We start from the raw sequence: 26062 nt of genomic DNA on the forward strand, positions 1-26062 counted from the left end.
TTATGATTTTTCAATATGATTCTATAGATCCAGTCAGTAAAATAAATATCATAAATCACATGCTATGTCAAAGTACAAAAAATTTATAGAAAATTCTGTTTATGGGCATTTTGCATAAGACATAAACCAATGCCTCTTATTATCCATTATAATATATATGCATGAAATGCAATCATTTACTGAAATATGTCTTCTATTTTTAAAATTTTAATAGTTGCCCACAGCTGTTAATTTTAACAAACTAAAAAATTCCCCTGTTTAAGAATATTATATACTACCATGTTGCTCATGATACATAAATGCTGCTGGGGGTGGTGGCAACAGTGGTGGTGGTGGCAACAGTGGGGGTGGTGGCAACAGTGGTGGTGGTGGCAGCAGTGGTGGTGGTGGCAGCAGTGGTGGTGGCGGCAGCTGCTGTGGCACAGGCTCTTGAATGTAAGGTGGCAGAAATTCCCCTTGAGATGTGGGATATATCAGTTGAGTGGCTTGTGGATACATAAAAGTTGGTGCTGTGAAGTGTGATACTTGTATAGGAGCAGACATGGTCGTGTAGTAGTCGATTGTCTGAGGCACAATGATAATTTTTCGAATCCCATTTTCTTCCACCACCTAAGACGGAAAACAGAGTCATAAACATATTAGAATCCATAAAAACCAGCATTTTCCTACTATGTTTTAGATTTTTATTCTGTGCTGTAAAACCATAAAGGATCAAACACCAATAATGAAGTAAAACTATGTCAAGCGGGAGGCAAGATATTTCTTCCTTTTCTGTACATTTTTTAAAAATATAACTTTTGACAATAGATAATATATTGTCATGGTTTAAAACCATAATGTATAAAAAATACATGAAGAGTTTCCCTCCTAAACCTTATTTCCCTCCAGTAGATTGCTACTGTTCTTGGTTTCTTATGAAAACTTCCAGAATTTCTTTATGCCTTGCAAGCAAATAAGAATAGAGATTCTTGCTTTTTCTCCTTTTTACATACAGGTAGCATTATTTGCACATTCTGTAGTTTGTTTTTTACACGTAGAAATATAACTTGAAGATCTTTCTATATCATACATAGGGCTTCCCCCCCCTCTTTTTTTTGCATTGCTGCTTATTTGCTTAGTGCTCCCCATTATCTTATTAAATGGATATACTTCAACAGTCCTCCATTGACAGGCTTGTGGGTTGTTTCCAGCCTTTTGTGATTACAAACAGTATTATAACAAATAATTCTTTTTTTTTTAAATTTCTTTTTCTTTTTCTTACTTTACAATATTGTATTGGTTTTGCCATACATCAACATGAATCCACCATGGGTGTACATGTGTTCCCCATCCTGAACTCCCCTCCCACCTCCCTCCCCATACCATCCCTCTGGGTCATCCCAGTGCACCAGCCCCAAGCATCCTGTATCCTGCATTGAACCTGGACTGGCCATTCGTTTCTTATATGATGTTTATTATACATGTTTCAATGCCGTTCTCCCAAATCATCCCCCCCCGCACTGAGTCCAAAAGACCGTTCTATACATCTGTGTTTCTTTTGCTGTCTCACATACAGGGTTATCGTTACCATCTTTCTAAATTCCATATATATGCATTAGTATACTGTATTGGTGTTTTTCTTTCTGGCTTACTTCACTCTGTATAATCGGCTCCAGTTTCATCCACCTCATTAGAATTGATTCAAATGTATTCTTTTTAATGGCTGACTAATACTCCATTGTGTATATGTACCACAGCTTTCTTATCCATTCGTCTGCCGATGGACATCTAAGTTGCTTCCATGTCCTGGCTATTCTAAACAGTGCTGCGATGAACATTGGGGTACATGTGTCTCTTTCAATTCTGGTTTCCTCAGTGTGTATGCCCAGCAGTGGGATTGCTGGGTCATAAGGCAGTTCTATTTCCAGTTTTTAAAGGAATCTCCACACTCTTCTCCATAGTTGCTGTACTAGTTTACATTCCCACCAACAGTGTAAGAGGGTTCCCTTTTCTCCACATCCTCTCTAGCATTTATTGTAGACTTTTGGATCGCAGCCACTCTGACTGGCATGAAATTGTACCCCATTGTGGTTTTGATTTGCATTTCTCTGATAATGAGTGATGTTGAGCATTTTTTCATGTGTTTGTTAGCCATCTGTATGTCTTCTTTGGAGAAATGTCTATTTAATTCTTTGGCCCATTTTTTGATTGGGTCGTTTATTTTTCTGGAATTGAGCTGCAGGAGTTGCTTGTATATTTTTGAGATGAATTCTTTGTCAGTTGCTTCATTTGCTATTATTTTCTCCCATTCTGAATCTGTCTTTTCACCTTGCTTATACTTTCTTTTGTTGTGCAGAAGCTTTTAATTTTAATTAGATCACATTTGTTTACTTTTGCTTTTATTTCCAATATTCTGGGAGGTGGGTCATAGAGGATCCTGCTGTGATTTATGTCGGAAGGTGTTTTGCCTATGTTCTCCTCTAGGAGTTTTATAGTTTCTGGTCTTATGTTTAGATCTTTAATCCATTTTGAGTTTATTTTTGAAAATGAGTATAATACCCAAAGCAATCTATAGATTCAATGCAATCCCTATCAAGTTACCAATGGTATTTTTCACAGAGCTAGAACAAATAATTTCACAATTTGTATGGAACTACAAAAAACCTTGAATAGCCAAGCAATCTTGAGAAAGAAGAATGGAACCGGAGGAATCACCCTGCCTGACTTCAGGCTCTACTACAAAGCTACAGTCATCAAGACAGTATGGTACTGGCACAAAGACAGAAATAAAGATCAATGGAACAAAATAGAAAGCCCAGAGATAAATCCACGCACCTATGGACACCTTATCTTTGACAAAGGAGGCAAGAATATGCAATAGAGAAAGACAATAGTTATCAATTTTGTACCTGTAGTTTCTTTATAATTTTCACAACCTTGTTTGTTTTTCTTTGTTCGTTTTTTCTCTCTTTCTTTTCCTTCTTCTTTTCATTAACATCACATTTTTGAAATTCCAAACTCTACTCTAGATTTTTAATTTTTGCTTTTATGTATTTGTTACCAATTTTGTACCTTTAAGAACCCAATCTTCAGGACCCATTTTTCACTAGGGAACGAGATTACTGGCTTTACTGCTCTCTCTCCCTTTGGACTCTCTGTTTTCTCCACCAGGTCGCCTGTATCTCCTCCCTAACCCCTCTCTACTCTACCCAACTCTGTGAATTTCTGTGTGTTCCAGACGGTGGAGAACACTTAGGGAACTGATTACTGGCTGGATCTGTCTCCCTCCTTTTCATTTCCCCCTTTTATCCTTCTGGCCACCTCTGTCTCCTGCCTCCTTCTTCTCTTATCTGTATAACTCCGTGAACATCTCTGAGCGGTCCAGGTGTGGAGTGCACATAAGGAAGTGACTACTGGCTAGCCCACTCTCTCCACTATTGATTCCACCTCATCTCATTTGGGTCACCTCTAACTCCCTCCTCCCACTTCTCTTCTCCATGTAACGCTTTGAACCTCTCTGAGTGACCCTCACAGTAGAGAAACTTTTCATCTTTAATGTAGATGTTTTATCAATGGTGCTGTATAGAAGGAGAAGTTTTGAAACTACTGTAAAAATAAGACCGATAACTGGAAGTAGGAGGCTTAAGTCCAAACCCTGACTCCAGGGAACTCCTGACTCCAAGGAACATTAATTGACAGGAGCTCATCAAACGCTTCCATATCGACACTGAAACCAAGCACCACACAAGGGCCAACAAGTTCCAGGGCAAGACATACCAAGCAAATTCTCCAGCAACAAAGGAACACAGCCCTGAGCTTCAAGATACAGGCTGCCCAAAGTCACCCCAAAACCATAGACACCTCATAACACATTACTGGACATTTCATTGCACTCCAGAGAGAAGAAATACAGCTCCATCCACCAGAACATCGACACAAGCTTCCCTAACCAGGAAACCTTGACAAGCCACCTGTACAAACCCACACACAGTGAGGAAATGCCACAATAAAGAGAACTCCACAAACTGCCAGAATACAGAACGGACACCCCAAACTCAGCAATTTAAACAAGATGAAGAGACAGAGGAATAGCCAGCAGATAAAGGAACAGGATAAATGCCCACCAAACCAAACAAAAGAGGAAGAGATAGGGAATCTACCTGATAAAGAATTCCGAATAATGATAGTGAAATTGATCCAAAATCTTGAAATTAAAATGGAATCACAGATAAATAGCCTGGAGGCAAGGGTTGAGAAGATGCAAAAAAGGTTTAACAAGGACTTAGAAGAAATAAAAAAGAGTCAATATATAATGAATAATTCAATAAGTGAAATTAAAAACACTCTGGAGGCAACAAATAGTAGAAGAACAGAGGCAGAAGATAGGATTAGTGAATTAGAAGATAGAATGGTAGAAATAAATGAATCAGAGAGGATAAAAGAAAAACGAATTAAAAGAAATGAGGACCATCTCAGAGACCTCCAGGACAATATTAAACGCTACAACATTCGAATCATAGGGGTCCCAGAAGAAGAAGATAAAAAGAAAGACCATGAGAAAATACTTGAGGAGATAATAGTTGAAAACTTCCCTAAAATGGGGAAGGAAATAATCACCCAAGTCCAAGAAACCCAGAGAGTCCCAAACAGGATAAACCCAAGGCGAAACACCCCAAGACACATATTAATCAAATTAACAAAGATCAAACAGAAAGAACAAATATTAAAAGCAGCAAGGGAAAAACAACAAATAACACACAAGGGGATTCCCATAAGAATAACAGCTGATTTTTCAATAAAAACTCTTCAGGCCAGAAGGGAATGGCAAGACATACTTACTTTACCCAGCAAAGATCTCATTCAAATATGAAGGAGAAATCAAAAGCTTTACAGACAAGCAAAAGCTGAGAGAATTCAGCACCACCAAACCAGCTCTCCAACAAATGCTAAAGGATATTCTCTAGACAGGAAACACAAAAATGGTGTATAAATTCGAACCCAAAATAATAAAGTAAATGGCAACGGGATCATACTTATCAGTAATTACCTTAAACGTAAATGGGTTGAATGCCCCAACCAAAAGACAAAGACTGGCTGAATGGATACAAAAACAAGACCCCTACATATGTTGTCTACAAGAGACCCACCTCAAAACAGGGGACACATACAGACTGAAAGTGAAGGGCTGGAAAAAGATTTTCCATGCAAATAGGGATCAAAAGAAAGCAGGAGTAGCAATACTCATATCAGATAAAATAGACTTTAAAACAAAGGCTGTGAAAAGAGACAAAGACGGTCACTACATAATGATCAAAGGATCAATCCAAGAAGAAGATATAACAATTATAAATATATATGCACCCAACACGGGAGCACCGCAGTATGTAAGACAAATGCTAACAAGTATGAAAGAAGAAATTAACAATAACACAATAATAGTGGGAGACTTTAATACCCCACTCACACCTATGGATAGATCAACTAAACAGAAAATTAACAAGGAAACACAAACTTTAAATGATACAATAGACCAGTTAGACCTAGTTGATATCTATAGGACATTTCATCCCAAAACAATGAATTTCACCTTTTTCTCAAGCGCACATGGAACCTTCTCCAGGATAGATCACATCCTGGGCCATTAAGCTAGCCTTGGTAAATTCAAAAAAATAGAAATCATTCCAAGCATCTTTTCTGACCACAATGCAGTAAGATTAGATCTCAATTACAAGAGAAAAACTATTAAAAATTCCAACATATGGAGGCTGAACAACACGCTGCTGAATAACCAACAAATCACAGAAGAAATCAAAAAAGAAATCAAAATTTGCATAGAAACGAATGAAAATGAAAACACAAAACCCAAAACCTGTGGGACAGTGTAAAAGCAGTCCTAAGGGGAAAGTTCATAGCAATACAGGCACACCTCAAGAAACAAGAAAAAAGTCAAATAAATAACCTAACTCTACACCTAAAAAGCAACTAGAAAAGGAAGAAATGAAGAACCCCAGGGTTAGTAGAAGGAAAGAAATCTTAAAACTTAGAGCAGAAATAAATGCAAAAGAAACAAAAGAGATCATAGCAAAAATCAACAAAACCAAAAGCTGGTTTTTTGAAAGGATAAATAAAATTGACAAATCATTAGCCAGACTCATCAAGAAACAAAGGGAGAAAAATCAAATCAATAAAATTAGAAATGAAAATGGAGAGATCACAACAGACAACACAGAAATACAAAGGATCATAAGAGAGTACTATCAACAATTATATGCCAATAAAATGGACAACAGGGAAGAAATGGACAAATTCTTAGAAAAGTACAACTTTCCAAAACTCGATCAGGAAGAAATAGAAAATCTTAACAGACCCATCACAAGCACAGAAATTGAAACTGTAATCAAAAATCTTCCAGCAAACAAAAGCCCAGGTCCAGACGGTTTCACAGCTGAATTCTACCAAAAATTTAGAGAAGAGCTAACACCTATCCTGCTCAGACTCTTCCAGAAAATTGCAGAGGATGGTAAACCTCCAAACTCATTCTATGAGGCCACCATCACCCTAATACCAAAACCTGACAAAGATCCCACAAAAAAAGAAAACTACAGGCCAATATCACTGAGGAACATAGATGCAAAAATCCTTAACAAAATTCTAGCAATCAGAATCCAACAACACATTAAAAAGATCATACACCATGACCAAGTGGGCTTTATCCCAGGGATGCAAGGATTCTTCAATATCCGCAAATCAATCAATGTAATACACCACATTAACAAATTGAAAAATAAAAACCATATGATTATCTCAATAGATGCAGAGAAAGCCTTTGACAAAATTCAACATCCATTTATAATAAAAACTCTCCAGAAAGCAGGAATAGAAGGAACATACCTCAACATAATAAAAGCTATATATGACAAACCCACAGCAAACATTATCCTCAATGGTGAAAAATTGAAAGCATTTCCTCTAAAGTCAGGAACAAGACAAGGGTGCCCACTTTCACCATTACTATTCAACATAGTTTTGGAAGTTTTGGCCACAGCAATCAGAGCAGAAAAAGAAATAAAAGGAATCCAAATTGGAAAAGAAGAAGTAAAGCTCTCAGTGTTTGCAGATGACATGATCTTCTACATAGAAAACCCTAAAGAATCCACCAGAAAATTACTAGAACTAATCAATGACTATAGTAAAGTTGCAGGATACAAAATCAACACACAGAAATCTCTTGCATTCCTATACACTAATAATGAGAAAACAGAAAGAGAAATTAAGGAAACAATTCCATTCACCATTGCAACGGAAAGAATAAAATACTTAGGAATATATCTACCTAAAGAAACTAAAGACCTATATATAGAAAACTATAAAACACTGGTGAAAGAAATCAAAGAGGACACTAACAGATGGAGAAATATACCATGTTCATGGATTGGAAGAATCAATATAGTGAAAATGAGTATACTACCCAAAGCAATCTATAGATTCAATGCAATCCCTATCAAGCTACCAACAGCATTCTTCACAGAGCTAGAACAAATAATTTCACAATTTGTATGGAACTACAAAAAACCTCGAATAGCCAGAGCTATCTTGAGAAAGAAGAATGGAACTGGAGGAATCAACCTGCCTGACTTCAGGCTCTACTACAAAGCCACAGTCATCAAGACAGTATGGTACTGGCACAAAGACAGAAATATAGATCAATGGAACAAAATAGAAAGCCCAGAGATAAGTCCACGCACATATGGACACCTTATCTTTGACAAAGGAGGCAAGAATATACAATGGATTAAAGACAATCTCTTTAACAAGTGGTGCTGGGAAAACTGGTCAACCACTTGTAAAAGAATGAAACTAGAACACTTTCTAACACCATACACAAAAATAAACTCAAAATGGATTAAAGCTCTCAACGTAAGACCAGAAACTATAAAACTCCTAGAGGAGAACATAGGCAAAACTCTCTCTGACATACATCACAGCAGGATCCTCTATGACCCACCTCCCAGAATATTGGAAATAAAAGCAAAAATAAACAAATGGGACCTAATGAACCTTAAAAGCTTCTGCACATCAAAGGAAGCTATTAGCAAGGTGAAAAGACAGCCTTCAGAATGGGAGAAGATAATAGCAAATGAAGCAACTGACAAACAACTAATCTCGAGAATATACAAGCAACTCCTACAGCTCAACTCCAGAAAAATAAATGACCCAATCAAAAAATGGGCCAAAGAACTAAATAGACATTTCTCCAAAGAAGACATACAGATGGCTAACAAATACATGAAAAGATGCTCAACATCACTCATTATCAGAGAAATGCAAATCAAAACCACTATGAGGTACCATTTCACACCAGTCAGAATGGCTGCGATCCAAAAGTCTACAAGCAATAAATGCTGGAGAGGGTGTGGAGAAAAGGGAACCCTCTTACACTGTTGGTGGGAATGCAAACTAGTACAGCCACTATGGAGAACAGTGTGGAGATTCCTTAAAAAACTGGAAATAGAACTGCCTTATGATCCAGCAATCCCACTGCTGGGCATACACACTGAGGAAACCAGAAGGGAAAGAGACACGAGTACCCCAATGTTCATCGCAGCACTGTTTAGAATAGCCAGGACATGGAAGCAACCTAGATGTCCATCAGCAGATGAATGGATAAGAAAGCTGTGGTACATATACACAATGGAGTATTACTCAGGCATTAAAAAGAATACATTTGAATCAGTTCTAATGAGGTGGATGAAACTGGAGCCTATTATACAGAGTGAAGTAAGCCAGAAAGAAAAACACCAATACAGTATTCTAACGCATATATATGGAATTTAGAAAGATGGTAACAATAACCCTGTGTACGAGACAGCAAAAGAGACACTGATGTATAGAATAGTCTTATGGACTCTGTGAGAGAGGGAGAGGGTGGGAAGATTTGGGAGAATGGCATTGAAACATGTAAAATATCATGTATGAAACGAGTTGCCAGTCCAGGTTCGATGCACGATGCTGGATGCTTGGGGCTGGTGCACTGGGACGACCCAGAGGGATGGAATGGGGAGGGAGGAGGGAGGAGGGTTCAGGATGGGGAACACATGTATACCTGTGGTGGATTCATCTTGATATTTGGCAAAACTAATACAATTATGTAAAGTTTAAAAATAAAATAAAATTAAATTAAAAAAAAAGAGAAAGACAATCTCTTTAACAAGTGGTGCTGGGATAACTGGTCAACCACTTGTAAAAGAATGAAAATAAAGCACTTTTTAACACCATACACAAAAATAAACACAAATAATTCTTGTACATTTATTATTCCACATTTATAAAAATACATCTTTGGATAAATTCCTCAATGTAGAACTGCTGGATGAAAGGGCACATACATTTATATTTTTGTTAGACATTGCTTAAATAGATAATTCCATTTAGAATTAAACCATATTATATTGACTTTTGAGCTTCCCTGGTAGAGAATCTGCCTGCAATGCAGGAGACCCCCAGTTCGATTCCTGGGTAGGGAAGTTCCCTTGGAGAAGGGATAGGCTAACCACTCCAGTCAGTATTCTTGGGCGTCCCTGGTGGCTCAGATGGTAAAGAATCCACCTGCAATGTGGGAAACCTGGGTTTGATCCCTGGGTTGGGAGGATCCTATGGAGGAGGGCATGGCAACCCACTCCAGTATTCTTGCCTGGAGAATCCCCATGGACAGAGGAGCCTGCAAAGCTGTAGTCCATGGGGTCGCAAAGAGTCGGACATGACTGAGTGACTAAGCACACATACACATATTGACTTTACTATGTTCTTGATCTCCACAGCCAAGCAATAGAAAAAGACATATTCTCAATTATAAAATTTCTGAGACCATGTAATATCTTATTAATCTCTATAGGAGTCAAAGCTCTCTGCCCATTTTAGGTACTTGATAAACATTTGAGGAAGTTTAAAAAAGTGCCCATTGTGGGCTGCCACCAAAAAGTCTACAAATAATAAATGCTGGAGAGGGTGTGGAGAAAAGGGAACCCTCTTACACTGTTGGTGGGAATGAAAACTAGTACAGTCACTATGGAGAACAGTGTGGAGATTTCTTAAAAAAACTGTAAATAGAACTGCCATATGACCCAGCAATCCCACTGGTGGGCATACACACCAAGGACCAGAACTGAAAGAGAAACATGTACCCCAGTGTTCACTGAAGTACTGTTTACAATAGCTAGGATATGGAAGCAACTTAGATGTTCATTGGCAGACTAATGGATAAGCAAGTTGTGGTACACATACACAATGGACTATTACTCAGCTATAAAAAAGAATGCATTTGGGTCAGTTCTAATAAGGTGGATGAAACTGGAGCCTATTATACAGAGTGAAATAAGTCAGAAAGAAAAACACCAATACAGTATATTAATGCATATATGTGGAATTTAGACAGATGGCAATGACGACCCTATATGCAAGACAGCAAAAGAGACATAGATGTAAAGAACAGACTTTTGGACTCGGTGGGAAAAGGCGAGGGTGGGATGATATGAGAGAATGGAATTGAAAGGTATATTACCATATGTAAAATAGATGACCAGTGCAAATTCAATGCATGAAGCAGGGCACACAAAGCTGGTGCTCTGGGACAACCCAGAGGAATGGGGTGGGGAGGGAGGTGGGAGGGCGGTTCAGGATGGTGGGACACATGACATGTACACCCATGGTTGATTCATGTCAATGTATGGCAAAACTCACCACAATATTGTAAGGTAATTGGCCTCCATATAAAATAAATAAATGAATTTTTAAAAAAGTGCCCATTGTAGTCTGACAACCGACAATGAAATACTACTGAACTAAAAATACTAAGTAATTTTAGGGAATAATGCCCACACACTGTCAGAAACCTTTATAGTAGCAATTGTAGTAGATAATTAAGACTGGTTAAAATGTATAGAAACAAACAAAAGCAATGAAGTATTAATGAATATGAAGAGATACAAATTCATTAGACGAATAAGGCATTATTTACAAGACAGTCTAGAGAGTGTTCATGGTCAGGAGTAGTGGCTGAGAGGAGCTACCACACGTCCAGGGTCAGGAGTGGCAGCTGAGAGGAGCTACCCCATGTCTAGGGTCGGGAGCAGCGGCTGTGAGGAGATATCCAACGTCCAAGGTAAGGAGCAGCGGTTGCGCTTTGCTAGAGCAGCTGTGAAGAGATACCCCATGTCCATGGTAAGAGAAACCCAAGTAAGACAGTAGGCTCTGAGAGAGGGTATCAGAGGGCAGATAGACTGAAACCACAATCACAGACAACTAGCCAATATGATCACATGGACCACAGCCTTGTCTAACTCAATGAAACTAAGCCATGCTGTGTGGGGCCACCCAAGATAGACAGGTCATGGTGGAGAGGTCTGACAGAATGTGGTCCACCGGAGAAGGGAATGGAAAACCACTTCAGTATTCTTGCCTTGAGAATACCATAAACAGTATGAAAAGGCAAAAAGATAGGGCACTGAAAGATGAACTCCCCAGGTCGGTAGGTGCCCAGTATGCTACTGGAGATCAGTGGAGAAATAACTCCAGAAAGAAGGAAGGGATGGAGCCAAAGCAAAAACCACACCCAGCTGTGGATGTGACTGGTGATAGAAATAAGGTCCGATGCTTACAGCCTATTGCATAGGAATCTTGAATGTTAGGTCCATGAATCAAGGCGAACTGGCAGTGGTCAAACAGGAGATGGCAAGAATGAACATTGACATCCTAGGAATCAGCAAACTAAGATGGACTGGAATGGGTGAATTTAACTCAGATGACCATTATATCTACTACTGTGGGCAAGAATCCCTTAGAAGAAATGGAGTAGCCATCATAGTCAACAAAAGAGTCTGAAATGCAGTACTTGGATGCAATCTCAAAAACAACAGAATGATCTCTATTTGTTTCCAAGGCAAACCATTCAATATCATGGTAATCCAAGTCTGTGCTCTGACCAGTAATGCGGAAGAAGCTGAAGTTGAACAGTTCTGTGAAGACCTACAAGACCTTTTAGAACTAACACCCCCAAAAGATGTCCTTTTCATTATAGGGGACTGGAATGCAAAAGTAGGAAGTCAATAAACACCTGGAGTAACAGGCATATTTGGCTTTGGAGTACAGAATGAAGCAGGGCAAAAGCTAATAGAGTTCTACCAAGAGAATGCACTGGTCATAGCAAACACCCTCTTCCAACAACACAAGAGAAGACTACACAGGGACATCACCAGATGGCCAACACCGAAATCAGATTGATTATATTCTTTGCAGCCAAATATGGAGATGCTCTATACAGTCAGCAAAAACAAGACTGGGAACTGACTGTGGCTCAGATCATGAACTCCTTATTGCCAACTTCAGACATAAATTGAAGAAAGTGGGGAAAACCACTACACCATTCAGGTATGACCTAAATTAAATCCCTTTTGATTATACAGTGGAAGTGAGAAATAGATTTAAGGGACTAGATCTGATAGACAGAATGCCTGATGAACTATGGACAGAGGTTGGTGACATTGTACAGGAGAAAGGGATCAAGACCATCCCCAAGAAGAAGAAATGCAAAAAAGCAAAATGGCTGTATGAGGAGGCCTTACAAATAGCTGTGAAAAGAAGAAAAGTGAAAAGCAAAGGAAAAAAGGAAAGATATACCCATTTGAATGCAGAGTTCCAAAGAATAGCAAGGAGAAATAAGAAAGACTTCCTCGGTGATGAGCGCAAAGAAATAGAACGGGAAAAACTAGAGATCACTTGAAGAAAATTAGAGATACCAAGGGAACATTTCATGCAAAGATGGGCTCAATAAAGGACAGAAATGGTAGGGACCTAACAGAAGCAGAAGATATTGAGAAGAGATGGCAAGAATACACAGAAGAACTGTACAAGAAAGATCTTCACGACCCAGATAATCACGATGGTGTGATCACTCACCTAGAGCCAGGCATCCTGGAATATGAAGTCAAGTGGGCCTTAGGAAGCATCACTATGAACAAAGCTAGCGGAGGTGATGGAATTCCAGTTGAGCTATTTAAGATCTTAAAAGATGATGCTGTGAAAGTTCTGCACTCAAAATGTCAGCAAATTTGGAAAACTCAGCAGTGGCCACAGGACTGGAAAAGATCAGTTTTCATTCCAATCCCAAAGAAAGGCAATGCCAAAGAATGCTCAAACTACCACACAATTGCACTCATCTCACACGCTAGCAAAGTAATGCTCAAAATTCTCCAAGCCAGGCTTCAGCAATACGTGAACTGTGAACTTGCAGATGTCCAAGCTGGTTTTAGAAAAGGCAGAGGAACCAGAGATCAAATTGCCAACATCTGCTGGATCATTGAAAAAGCAAGCGAGTTCCAGAAAAACATCTATTTCTGCTTTATTGACTATGCCAAAGCCTTTGACTGTGTGGACCACAATAAACTGTGGAAAATTCTGAAAGAGATGGGAATACCAGACCACCTGACCTGCCTCTTGAGAAACCTATGTGCAGGTCAGGAAGCAACAGCTAGAACTGGACATGGAACAACAGACTGGTTCCAAATAGGAAAAGGAGTAAGTCAAGGATGTATATTGTCACCGTGCTTATTTAACTTCTATGCAGGGTACATCAGAACTGGACATGGAACAACAGATTGGTTCCAAATAGGAAAAGGAGTATGTCAAGGCTGTATATTGTCACCGTGCTTATTTAACTTCTATGCAGAGAAATGCTGGTCTGGATGAAGCACAAGCTGGAATCAAGATTACTGGGAGAAATATCAATAACCTCAGGTATGCAGGTGACACCACCCCTATGGCAGAAAGTGAAGAGGAACTAAAGAGCCTCTTGATAAAAGTGAGAGAGGACAGTGAAAAAGTTGGCTTAAAGCTCAACATTCAGAAAACGAAGATCATGGCATTGGTCCCATCACTTTATGGCAAATAGATTAGGAAACAGTGGAAACAGTGGCTGAATTTATTTTTGGGGGGCTCCAAAATCACTGCAGATGGTGATTGCATCCATAAAAGCTTACTCCTTGGAAGGGAGGTTATGATCAACCTAAACAACATATTAAAAAGCAGAGACATTTCTTTACCAACAAATGTCTGTCTAGTCAAGGCTATGGTACTTCCAGTGGTCATGTATGGATGTGAGAGTTGGACTAAAAGGAAAGCTTAACGCAGAAGAATTGATACTTTTGAACTGTGGTGTTGGAGAAGACTCTTGAGAGTCCCTTGGACTGCAAGGAGGTCCAACCTGTCCATACTAAAAGAGATAAGGCCCTGGTGTTCATTGAAAGGACTGATGTTGAAGCTGAAACTCCAATACTTTGGCCACCTGATGCGAAGAGCTGACTCATTGGAAAAGACCCTGATGCTGGGAAAGATTGAGGGCCAGAGTAGAAGGGGGACGACAGAGGATGAGATGGTTGGATGGCATCTCAGACTCACAGGACATGAGTTTGGGTAAACTCTGGGAGTTGGTGATGGATAGGGAGGCCTGGAGTGCAGTGGTTCATGGAGTCACAAAGAGTCGGACATGACTGAGTGACTGAACTGAACTGAACTAGGTAGGTTTGGTTAAACATCACTGCAATTGCTTTTTAGCATTCGTGATAACAATAAAGTGAATAAATAAGTGGTATTCTAGAAGTTCTCTTATCATACAGTAATGTAAAAAGAACTGTTAAATGGTGGCTTAGTGCTAAATACCAAAGAAAGCTACAGTAGTATACCTGAGACATGTAACCAGGAGGAAGATATATTGGTGGCAAAGTACCACTTGGCGACATCAAAGGTACATCAGCAGGCCCTAAAAGAGAATTATTGTTAATAAAATTTTAAATAAGTTAAAAAAATCCATTTAACTTTGCACAGTGAAAACTAGTTCCAAGTGTTAACAAGTCAGACATTTTGAAACTGTGTCTTGTTTACTTACATAGGAGACTAGGTAGGAATGCAGATAAATCAATAAAAATTCATCACAAATGGTGAAATATAACCAAGGCACATAACGGGAATTGGGTGAAATTTATATCATAAAAATTTTGGCCAAATACACAGCTAGTGTATTTACTTCCAGTATAATTGTTTTTTCACTTTTCAGGTGGCGCTAGTGGTAAAGAATCTGCCTGCCAATGTAGGAGACACAGGAGACACGGGTTTGATCCCTGGGTTGGGAAGATCCCATGGAGGAGGGCATGGCAATCCACTCCAGTATTCTTGCCTGGAGAAACCCATGGACAGAAGAGCCTGGTGGGCTACAGTCCATAGGGTTGCAAAGAGTCGGACATGACTGAAGCGACTTAGCACAAACACATAGTTGTCTTTTACTTACCCATTTTACTCACCTATCATAGTTGTATGTTGAATAATAGAAGTTTTACTCTGTATCATAAAATATATTTTATAGTGATATTATATAAAAAACTTAAATCAATTTTCACATGAAGGCTTTTAGCTAATATTAGCAAAGTGAAATAATTTGGAAGGAACAACATAACATAAAGGACCCAATGCTACACAGTTCAGTTCAGTTCAGTTCAGTCACTCAGTCGTGTCTGACTCTTTGTGACCCCATGAATTGCAGCACGCCAGGCCTCCCTGTCCATCACCAACTCCCGGAGTTCACTCAGACTCACGTCCATCGAGTCGGTGATGCCATCCAGCCATCTCATCCTCTGTCCTCCCCTTCTCCTCCTGCCCCCAATCCCTCCCAGCATCAGAGTCTTTTCCAGTGAGTCAACTCTTCACATGAGGTGGCCAAAGTACTGGAGTTTCAGCTTTAGCATCATTCCTTCCAAAGAAATCCCAGGGCTGATCTCCTTCAGAATGGACTGGTTGGATCTCCTTGCAGTCCAAGGGACTCTCAAGAGTCTTCTCCAACACCACAGTTCAAAAGCATCAATTCTTCGGCACTCAGCCTTCTTCACAGTCCAACTCTCACATCCACACATGACCACTGGGAAAACCATAGCCTTGACTATGGTTGGCAAAGTAATGTCTCTGCTTTTCAATATGCTATCTAGGTTGGTCATAACTTTTCTTCCAAGGAGTAAGCGTCTTTTAATTTCATGGCTGCAGTCACCATCTGTAGTGATTTTGGAGCCCAGAAAAATAAAGTCTGACACTGTTTCCACTGTTTCCCCATCTATTTCCCATGAAGTGGTGGGACCAGATGCCATGATCTTCGTTTTCTGAATGTTGAGCTTTAAGCCAACTTTTTCACTCTCCTTTTTCCCTTTCATCAAGAGGCTTTTTAGTTCCTCTTCACTTTTTGCCATAAGGGTGGGGTCATCTGCATATCTGAGGTTATTGATATTTCTCCCGGCAATCTTGATTCCAGCTTGTGCTTCTTCCAGCCCAGCATTTCCTCATGATGTACTGTGATACCTTATATTTGTACCAGGTATTCTCACTATCTTAAAGACACATTGCATAGGAAATAAAAATACAACACAGAATAGAGGCATTTATATGTCATCATTCTTTTGTTTATCTGAAATTATTATAATTAGTGCTTAGTTGTAAAAATATATGTGGCTTTCAAGGCTTAGAATGGTAATTTGCTGTTAATAAGGGGGAAAATAATAAAGATGAGTTTATGGTAAACTGTATATAGCAGCCATATGGAACCCAATGCTAAATGATGTTTCTAAGCATTTTGAGACATAGCTCAAAATCACCTTCAGATGAAAAATAATTGGCATAAAAACAGAAACAATCACTGCACTTTGAAATAATTAATAGTAAATCTTAAAAATTTTTTTTATCATTTATTTATTTATTTTAGCTGTTCTGGGTCTTTGTTGCTATGCAGGCTTTTCTCTAGTTGTAGTAAGCAAGGTCTACTCTATAATTGAGGTGTGTGGGCTTCTCATTGTGGTTGCTTCTCTTGAGCACAAGGTCTAGGGTGTGCAGACTTCAGTAGTTGCAGCACACGAGCTCTAGAGCACAGGTTCAGTAGTTGTGGTGCATGGGCTTAGTTGCCCTGTGGCATGTAGGATCCTCTGGGGCCAGGGATTGAACCTGTCTCCTGCATTGGAAGGCGGACTCATTACCACTGAGCCACCAGGGAAGTCCCAGTAAAAAATATTAAATGAAGTAAATATTTATTAACTTTGTACTACTACTGAAATAATTCTGTGTGCTGCACATTTGCTATATACACATGTATATAGATATCAAACTTTTAATAGTTATATATAAATAATTTCCCCCTTCTTATACATTTTTCTATCTTAAATGTTTAGTGTAGTGCTGGAATGGGCTTCCTAGGTGGCTCAGTGGTGAAGAATCTGCCTGCAATGCAGGAATTGCAGAAGCAGGTTCGATCCCTGGTTAGGGAAGATCCCCTGGAAGAGGGTATGGCAACCCACTCCAGTACTCTTGCCTGGAGAATCTCATGGACAGAGGAGCCTGGTGGGCTACAATCCATAAAGTCATAAAGAGTTGGACATGACTGAAGCAACTTAGCTTAGTGGTGGAATAGGCTAGGCATTAATGAAATACTTGTTGAATGTATGAATTAATGAGTTGTCTGAAGCACTCACCAGTCTCCTATCAGAGGATAGTCTAAAACTATCAGTGGTTGTTCAGTTCAGTTCAGTCACTCAGTCATGTCCGACTCTTTGCGACCCCATGAATCACAGCACACCAGGCCTCCCTGTCCCTCACCAACTCCCAGAGGTCACTCAGACTCATATCCATCAAGTTGGTGATGCTATCCAGCCATCTCATCCTCTGTCGTCCCCTTCCCCTCCTGTCCCAAATCCCTCCCAGCCTCAGGGTCTTTTCCAATGAGTCAACTGTTCGCATGAGGTGGCCAAAGTATTGGAGTTTCAGCTTCAGCATCAGTCCTTCCAATGAACACCCAGGACTGATTTCCTTTAGAATGGACTGGTTGGATCTCCTTGCAGTCCAAGGGACTCTCGAGTCTTCTCCAACACCACAGTTCAAAAGCATCATTTCTTCGGCACTCAGCTTTCTTCACAGTCCAACTCTCACATCCATACATGACTACTGGAAAAACCATAGCCTTGACTAGACGAACCTTTGTTGGCAAAGTAATGTCTCTGCTTTTCAGTATGCTATCTAGGTTGCTCATAACTTTCCTTCCAAGGAGTAAGCGTCTTTTAATTTCATGGCTGCAATCACCGTCTGCAGTGATTTTGGAGCCCCCCAAAATAAAGTCTGACACTGTTTCCACTGTTTCCCCATCTATTTCCCATGAAGTGATGGGACCAGATGCCATGATCTTTTATGAATGTTTTATGAATGTTTTATGAATGTTGAACTTTAAGCCAACTTTTTCACTCTCCTCTTTCCCTTTCATCAAGAGGCTTTTTAGTTCCTCTTCACTTTCTGCCATAAGGGTGGTGTCATCTGCATATCTGGGGTTATTGATATTTCTCCTGGCAATCTTGATTCCAACTTGTGACAGTATACAGCCTTGACATACTCCTTTTCCTATTTGGAACCAGTCTGTTGTTCCATGTCCAGTTCTAAGTGTTGCTTCCTGACCTGCATACAGGCTTCTCAAGAGGCAGGTCAGGGGGTCTGGTATTCCCATCTCTTTCAGAATTTTCCACAGTTTATTGTGGTTCACACAGTCAAAGGCTTTGAGTAGTTCCAAAATCTGGACTTTTTCAAATGTAATTCTTCAATTAATTGTTAATTTTTATAAGTACTTTACATGAAGGTCTGTATTAACACTAGCAAGATGAGTCCTGGTTGCTCTGTTGATATTATGCTCCTATGAGAAGTATATAAACTTAAGAGCACTCAATATGGCTCAAACAAGAAAGGATATTAGGGGATTAGATTACTAGTAAAATCATCTCACACTAATATTTAAATTCACCTCTATTTGATATCGAACAACATACATACTTTTACTGACCTTGAATATTTTGAATGCTCCCATCGTTGGACTTGATGGTGAGGATCTCCCCAGGGTTAACGTGCACCAGTATAATCTAGAAATAAACCATTCTTTAATGGCATATTTTCTATTAATCTATGAAAAAATCATCATTATCTTTTTGAAAAAAATATTCAAAATCACTAATTGGGGTCTCAAAATTCTCAAGGAGTAGAGTACAACTAGGCACTAAGTAAGAGCAGGTCCTCCCTCACCCAAGTAAAACTTAATATAATAGGATCATAGGAAATAGGTTTATTGAGATGGAGGACACAAATTCCATCCCTCAAAAAAAAAAAAAATTCTGCAAAACTATAAAAAACAGAAAACTAAACTTATCTGAAGGAAAAGTTCAGACATACTTGTTGTACCCAGTATTGAGGACAAGAAGGCCATCTGGTATATCTCTTGGGATGAGTCATCATGTGTGAATAATTAGTAGTACACTGTGTTCCAACAGTGGTATCCAGATAACTCTCCATCTAGTAAAAAGTAATTTTAATTTTAATAAGGTCATTTTTATACTGGCTGCTTTTGACATGTCAAAGTGATAAGCTAGAAGTATAATATTTGCTCATTTTTTTAAGCTCTGAAGAAAAACAGAGACCTTTTCACATTCAGTTCAATTCAGTTCAGTCACTCAGTCGTGTCCGACTCTCTGCGACCCCTCTGGACTGCAGCATGCCAGGACTCCCTGTCCATCACCAACTCCCAGAGTTTACTCAAACTCATGTTCATCGGGTCAGTGATCCAACCATCTTATCCTCTGTCATCCCCCTCTCCTCCCGCCTTTAATCTTTCCCTGCATCAGGGTCTTTTCCAGTGAGTCAGTTCTTCCAATCACGTGGCCAAAGTCAGGTGGTCTGGTATTCCCATCTCTTTCAGAATTTTCCACTGTTTATTGTGATCCCCACAAAGGCTTTGGCATAGTCAATAAAGTGGAAATAGATGTTTTTCAGGAGCTGTCTTGCTTTTTTGATCCAGCGGATGTTGGCAATTTGATCTCTGGTTCCTCTGCCTTTTCTAAAACCAGCTTGAACATCTGGAAGTTCACAGTTCACAGTATTTTGGAAGCCTGGCTTGGAGAATTTTGAGCATTACTTTGCTAGTGTGTGAGATGAGTGAATTTGTGTGGTAGTTTGAGCATACTTTGGCATTGCCTTTCTTTGGGATTGGAATGAAAACTGACCTTTTCCAGTCCTGTGGCTACTGCTGAGTTTTCCAAATTTGCTGACATATTGAGTCAGCACTTTCATAGCATCATCTTTTAGGATTTGAAATAGCTCAACTGGAATTCCATCACCTCCACTAGCTTTGTTCATAGTGATGCTTCCTAAGGCCCACTTGACTTCACATTCCAGGATGCCTGGCTCTAGGTGAGTGATCACACCATCGTGATTATCTGGGTCATGAAGATCTTTCTTGTACAGTTCTTCTGTGTATTCTTGCCATCTCTTCTCAATATCTTCTGCTTCTGTTAGATCCCTACCATTTCTGTCCTTTATTGAGCCCATCTTTGCATGAAATGTTCCCTTGGTATCTCTAATTTTCTTGAAGAGATCTCTAGTCTTTCCCATTCTATTGTTTTCCTTTATTTCTTTGCACTGGTCACCAAAGAAGGCTTTCTTATCTCCCCTTGCTATTCTTTGGAACTCTGCATTCAAATGGGTATAGCTTTCCTTTTCTCCTTTGCTTTTCACTTCTCTTCTTTTCACAGCTATTTGTAAGGCCTCCTCAGATAGCCATTTTGCTTTTTTGCATTTCTTCTTCTTGGGGATGGTCTTGATCCCTGTCTCCTGTACAATGTCACAAACCTCTGTCCATAGTTCATCAGGCACTCTGTCTATCAGACCTAGTCCTTTAAATCTATTTCTTACTTCACTGTATAATCAAAAAGGATTTGATTTAGGTCATACCTGAATGGTGTAGTGATTTTCCCCTACTGTCTTAAATTTAAGTCTGAAATTACATTACATATGTAGATGACTTTTCTTCAGTAGATTATCTTAAATGGGTGAATCCTAAATCTGAATCACACCCCCTTTCTTTCTGGAGATCAAGTCTGTGGGTAGATGTCATTGTTGCTCAAAATGATACTTTTAAATATTAGCAAGTTGAACTTACAGCTATGAATGACTATGAAGGAAGTTGAATCTGCTTTAGAGTCATATTTAAAATCATTCAACAGAATAAACTCTGGGTCGTATAACTTTAAGACACATTTCCAGGACTTCTGAGCCTACCAATAAAGGCTACAAAAGAATCTAAATCCACACTAAAGGAGGTTATGTGGGACCTAAGATAGTGTTAAATATCACTCAAGCAAAGTTAAGAAGATAAGTAGATGTTGATAAAAAGACTAAAAACTTGCAAAGTAAGTGACCAGTCATTAAAAGTGACACAGTTTTTCTAAATAAAAGCTAATACTGAATTCAATAAAAATTTGAACAGTTTTAATGAAAAAAAAAAAAAAAAAAAGCAAAACTACCCTTACCTGATGTATAGGATCTCCATTGATCAGTGGAGTTAAAAGAGGCATTTCAGTAAGAGTAGATGCAAGCCCATGTTCAGTCATGTCTAAAAAGTTTGGATTTCACAAAAAGTGATGTTTCTAAAAAGGAAGCGAAAACTTAGATTAATCAAATTAAATCACAGTGATTTTAAATGACAAAACCTGATAAAATATTCCTAGGAAAATCCATCAAATAATTTTTCTCTCCAGAAATGTTTACTTAACTGAAATTGTTTTATGGCAACATTTCAAAATAATCATTTGTTTTCATAAATGAAAGAATAGTGTTAAGAGTAGAGCTTTGAGTGTTCACTCTTCACTCATTAAATAAAGATAGCTGCATTTTACAGTGTGAAGAATGATTTAAACAAGTTATTGGTCATTTGATTCCCTCAGATCAAGTTCAGTTAATTTCCAATCTATGATAACTGCCAAATAAGACTTCATATTGCGTAGAAGGCTTTAAAAATTAACTAGATACCTTTTAAAATGATAGGACCATAGATATTTATCTTAACTGTTTCAGATACTAAAATCAAGTATCTTAAACATGGCTCAAAGCTTTAAATCCAAACCTTTAAACTTAGAATACTTTCCAGGTTCAAATACTTCATGTGTAGATGGAACCAAGTGATAAAATATGGTGTAACAGTCCAGATCCTTGGGTCCATATACACGTGGACAAAAATCAGAAAGAAAAATGTGATGTTTTTGAAGGTGGAGAAAGAGGATACTCAAGAAGAAACCTCTTGGAGCTAGGCAAGTTCTCCAAATGAAGTGTGTTGCTGTGGTTCTACATCTCCATGGTAACTACTGATGCAAAAGAATTTTCACTATGTCAAAATTCTAGTCACTGCTTACATCATTTCCTTACCAAGTTTTTCTTTCTTTCTTTCTTTTTTTTTTTTTTTAATGCAGTCTTTGGAGACTTTTTACTTGTGAATATAGCTTTCCAAAAATGAAAGATTTAAAGAAGTATGGAATGCATCTAGCAGGAAAATGCATATATTCTCTTAGCTTAGGATTATAAGAAATAGTTACAAACTTAAATACTACTCAACTGTGAAAAGCAACTTAGACTGAACTGAACTGATGGAGATAAATGGCTTGGTAATGAATCAGGAAGAAAGAGGGAGGACGAGATAACTGCCCTCCCCACTGGAAATCAGGCAGCCCCAATTACAGAACCAGAATGGGACTACAACACAGCTAAAGGAAGATGGGATCAGAGTCATTTTGTCAGATGTATTCTTGAAGGACTCAGGCAGGCACATGCTAAGCCTTTCAGTTCAGTTCAGTTGCTCAGTCATGTCCGACTCTTTGTGATCCCATGAATTGCAGCACGCCAGGCCTCCCTGTCCATCACCAACTCCCGGAGGTCACACAAACTCATGTCCATTGAGTCAGTGATGCCATCCAGCCATCTCATCCTCTGTCATCCCCTTCTCCTCCTGCCCCCAATCCCTCCCAGCATCAGAGTCTTTTCCAATGAGTCAACTCTTCACATGAGGTGACCAAAGTATTGGACTTTCAGCTTTAGCCTCAGTCTCTCCAATGAACACCCAGGACTGATTTCCTTTAGAATGGACTGGTTGGATCTCCTTGCAGTCCAAGGGACTCTCAAGAGTCTTCTCCAACACCACAGTTCAAAAGCATCAATTATTCGGCACTCAGCTTTCTTCACAGTCCAACTCTCACATCCATACATGACCACTGGAAAAACCATAGCCTTGACTAGACGGACCTTTGTTGGCAAAGTATTGTCTCTGCTTTTGAATATGCTATCTAGGTTGGTCATAACTTTACTTCCAAGGAGTAAGCATCTTTTAATTTCCTGGCTGCAATCACCATCTGCAGTAATTTTGGAGCCCGGAAAAATAAAGTCTGACAGTGTTTCCACTGTTTCCCCATCTATTTCCCATGAAATGATGGGACCAGATGCCATGATCTTCGTTTTCTGAATGTTGAGCTTTAAGCCAACTTTTTCACTCTCCACTTTCCCTTTCATCAAGAGGCTTTTTAGTTCCTCTTCACTTTCTGCCATAAGGGTGGTGTCATCTGCATACTTGAGGTTATTGATATTTCTCCCAGCAATCTTGATTCCAGTTTGTGCTTCTTCCAGCCCAGTGTTTCTCATGATGTACTCTGCATATAACTTAAATAAGCAGGGTGACAATATACAGCCTTGACGTACTCCTTTTCCTATTTGGAACCCATCTGTTGTTCCATGTCCAGTTCTAACTGTTGCTTCCCAACCTGCATATAGGTTTCTCAAGAGGCAGATCAGGTGGTCTGGTACTCCCATCTCTTTCAGAATTTTCCACAGTTTATTGTGATCCACACAGTCAAAGGCTTTGGCATAGTCAATGAAGCAGAAATAGATGTTTTTCTGGAACTCTCTTGCTTTTTTGATGATCCAGCAGATGTTGGCAATTTGATCTCTGGTTCCTCTGCCTTTTCTAAAACCAGCTTGAACATCTGGAAGTTCACAGTTCACATATTGCTGAAGCCTGGCTTGGAGAATTTTGAGCATTACTTTACTAGTGTGTGAGATGAATGCAATTGTGTGGTAGTTTGAGCATTCTTTGGCATTGCCTTTCTTTGGGATTAGAATGAAAACTGACCTTTTCCCGTCCTGTGGTCACTGCTGTCTTTTCCAAATTGCTGTCCTATTGAGTGCAGCACTTTCACAGCATCATCTTTCAGGATTTGAAATAGCTCAACTGGAATTCCATCACCTTCAGTAGCTTTGTTTGTAGTGATGCTTTCTAAGGCCCACTTGACTTCACATTCTACTATGGCAAATTGACAAACATAGAACAGGAGGAAAAGGAAGCTCCTGGTAAATTCCTAGATAGACTGGGAGAAGCCCTTCTCAGATTCCCTGAAATTGATCCCGAAAGTGAAGAGGAAAAAGAGATCTTAAAAGATAGATTTCTCACTTAGTCCGCTCCAGATATCCACCATAAGCTCTTAAAACAGGCGTATGGACCAAATTAGTCTTTAGATACTTCGTTACAACTGGCTCAGACAATCTATTATGGTAGGGAATATAAGAAAAAGAAAAAAAGACAAAAAAAAAAAAAGACAAAGAAACAGGCAGAAGCCTTCACAATGGCTATGAAAACCATTCTTAAACAGCCTGAAAAAAATGCCCAGTGCGACCCAGGTAAAAAGAGATGGGCTTGCTGTTACTGTAGAAAGGAGGGACACCTCAAGCGGGATTGCCCTCAGGCATCCAAGCCGCCCCCCAGCTCCATGTCCAGTCTGCAAAGGACCACACCGGAAGAGAGACTGCCCCCAGAGGCGTAGGTCTCCGGGGTGGGACTCTCAAGGCAATCAGGACTGAAGGTGCCCGGGGTTCTACACACAAGCTCCCATCCTAATTACACCTGAGGAACCTCGAGTATTAATAACTGTGGGAGGCCAATCCATCAATTTCCTTTTAGATACTGGGGCAACTTACTCTGTGCTTACTGAAGCCCCTGGCGCACTTTCTTCCTGATCCGCTTCCGTAATGAGACTGTCTAGATGAGCCAAAAGATATTATTTCAGTTATTCTTTAAGTTGTAACTGAGATTCTGTGCTATTTTCACACGAGTTTCTGATTGCACCAGAGTCTCCCTCACCCCTTTTGGGGAGTGATATACTGAACAAGGTCCATGCCTCTGGTTTCATGAATATGGAGCCCTCCCTTTCTCTCCCTTTAATTGAACAAAATGTAAATCCTAGAGTGTGGGCTGATGAAAGATCTGTGGGTCGAACACAAAATGCTATTCCTGTAGTTGTCAAGCTCAAAGACCCACACTTATTTCCACATAAGAAACAGTATTCACTAAAACCTGAGATTAAAAGAGTTAAAACTCATCATCAAAAATTTAAAGGAACAGAGACTATTAATTCCCTTTAACAGTCCATCCAACACTCCTATTTTAGATATAAAAAAATCAAATGATAAATACAGACTAGTTCAAGATTTACAAATAATACATGAGGCTGTAGTTCCTTTACACCCTGTAGTGCCTAGTCCTTATACTCTATTGTCTAAAATTCCTGAACGAGCTAAAATATATCTCAGTAATTGATTTGAAAGATGTTTTCTATTCAGTGCCTTTGGCGGAAAAAAGTAAATTTCTACTTGCCTTTTAAGACCCTACACAGCCAGCTTCTGTTAACCTGGACAGTTTTGCCCCAGAGATTTCGTGACAGTTCTCACATATTTGGACAAAGTTTGTAATGAGATCTACAAAACTTTAATAATTGTGAAATAGTGGTGTTACAATATGTAGATGATATTCTGCTCTGTGCTGAGACAGAAAAAGCTTATTCATGAGCCTCAAAAGATTTCTTAAGCTTTCTGACAGGCTGCGCTTACAAGACATCAAGAGAAAAGGCTCAGCTTTGTCAACAATCTGTTAGATATCTGGGCCTAATCATATCAAAAGAGACTAGGGCCATAGGCTCTGAGAAAATTCAACCTAAACTAAATCATCCCCTACCTATGACTTTAAGACAACTGAGAAGATTTTTGGGAATCACAGACTACTGTCACATTTAGATTCCAGGTTATGGGGAACTTGCCCTGCCTTTATATAAACTTATAGCTGAGACTCAGCAGGCCCAAACCGACAAACTGGTTTGGGCTCCAGATA

The 26062-nt window shown here is 39.3% G+C and overlaps 1 protein-coding gene across 1 annotated transcript in view; it reads right to left on the reverse strand.

Annotated features, from left to right (window-relative positions):
* Positions 1-19380, reverse strand: part of LOC102393884 (fibronectin type III domain containing protein 3C1-like) — a 73720-nt gene extending 54340 nt beyond the window's left edge. Inside the window, exons 1-4 of the mRNA XM_044936481.2 lie at positions 19261-19380; positions 18878-18953; positions 14712-14788; positions 279-609 (exon numbers count right to left, since the gene is read on the reverse strand). Of these exons, the coding sequence (XP_044792416.2) occupies positions 279-609; positions 14712-14788; positions 18878-18953; positions 19261-19380 (604 nt within the window). The remainder of the gene's footprint in view (positions 1-278; positions 610-14711; positions 14789-18877; positions 18954-19260) is intronic.
* Between the last annotated feature and the right edge of the window lie 6682 nt (positions 19381-26062).

Source organism: Bubalus bubalis, chromosome X (genome assembly GCF_019923935.1).
Source record: "Bubalus bubalis isolate 160015118507 breed Murrah chromosome X, NDDB_SH_1, whole genome shotgun sequence".
NCBI classification, from domain to species: Eukaryota; Metazoa; Chordata; class Mammalia; order Artiodactyla; family Bovidae; genus Bubalus; species Bubalus bubalis.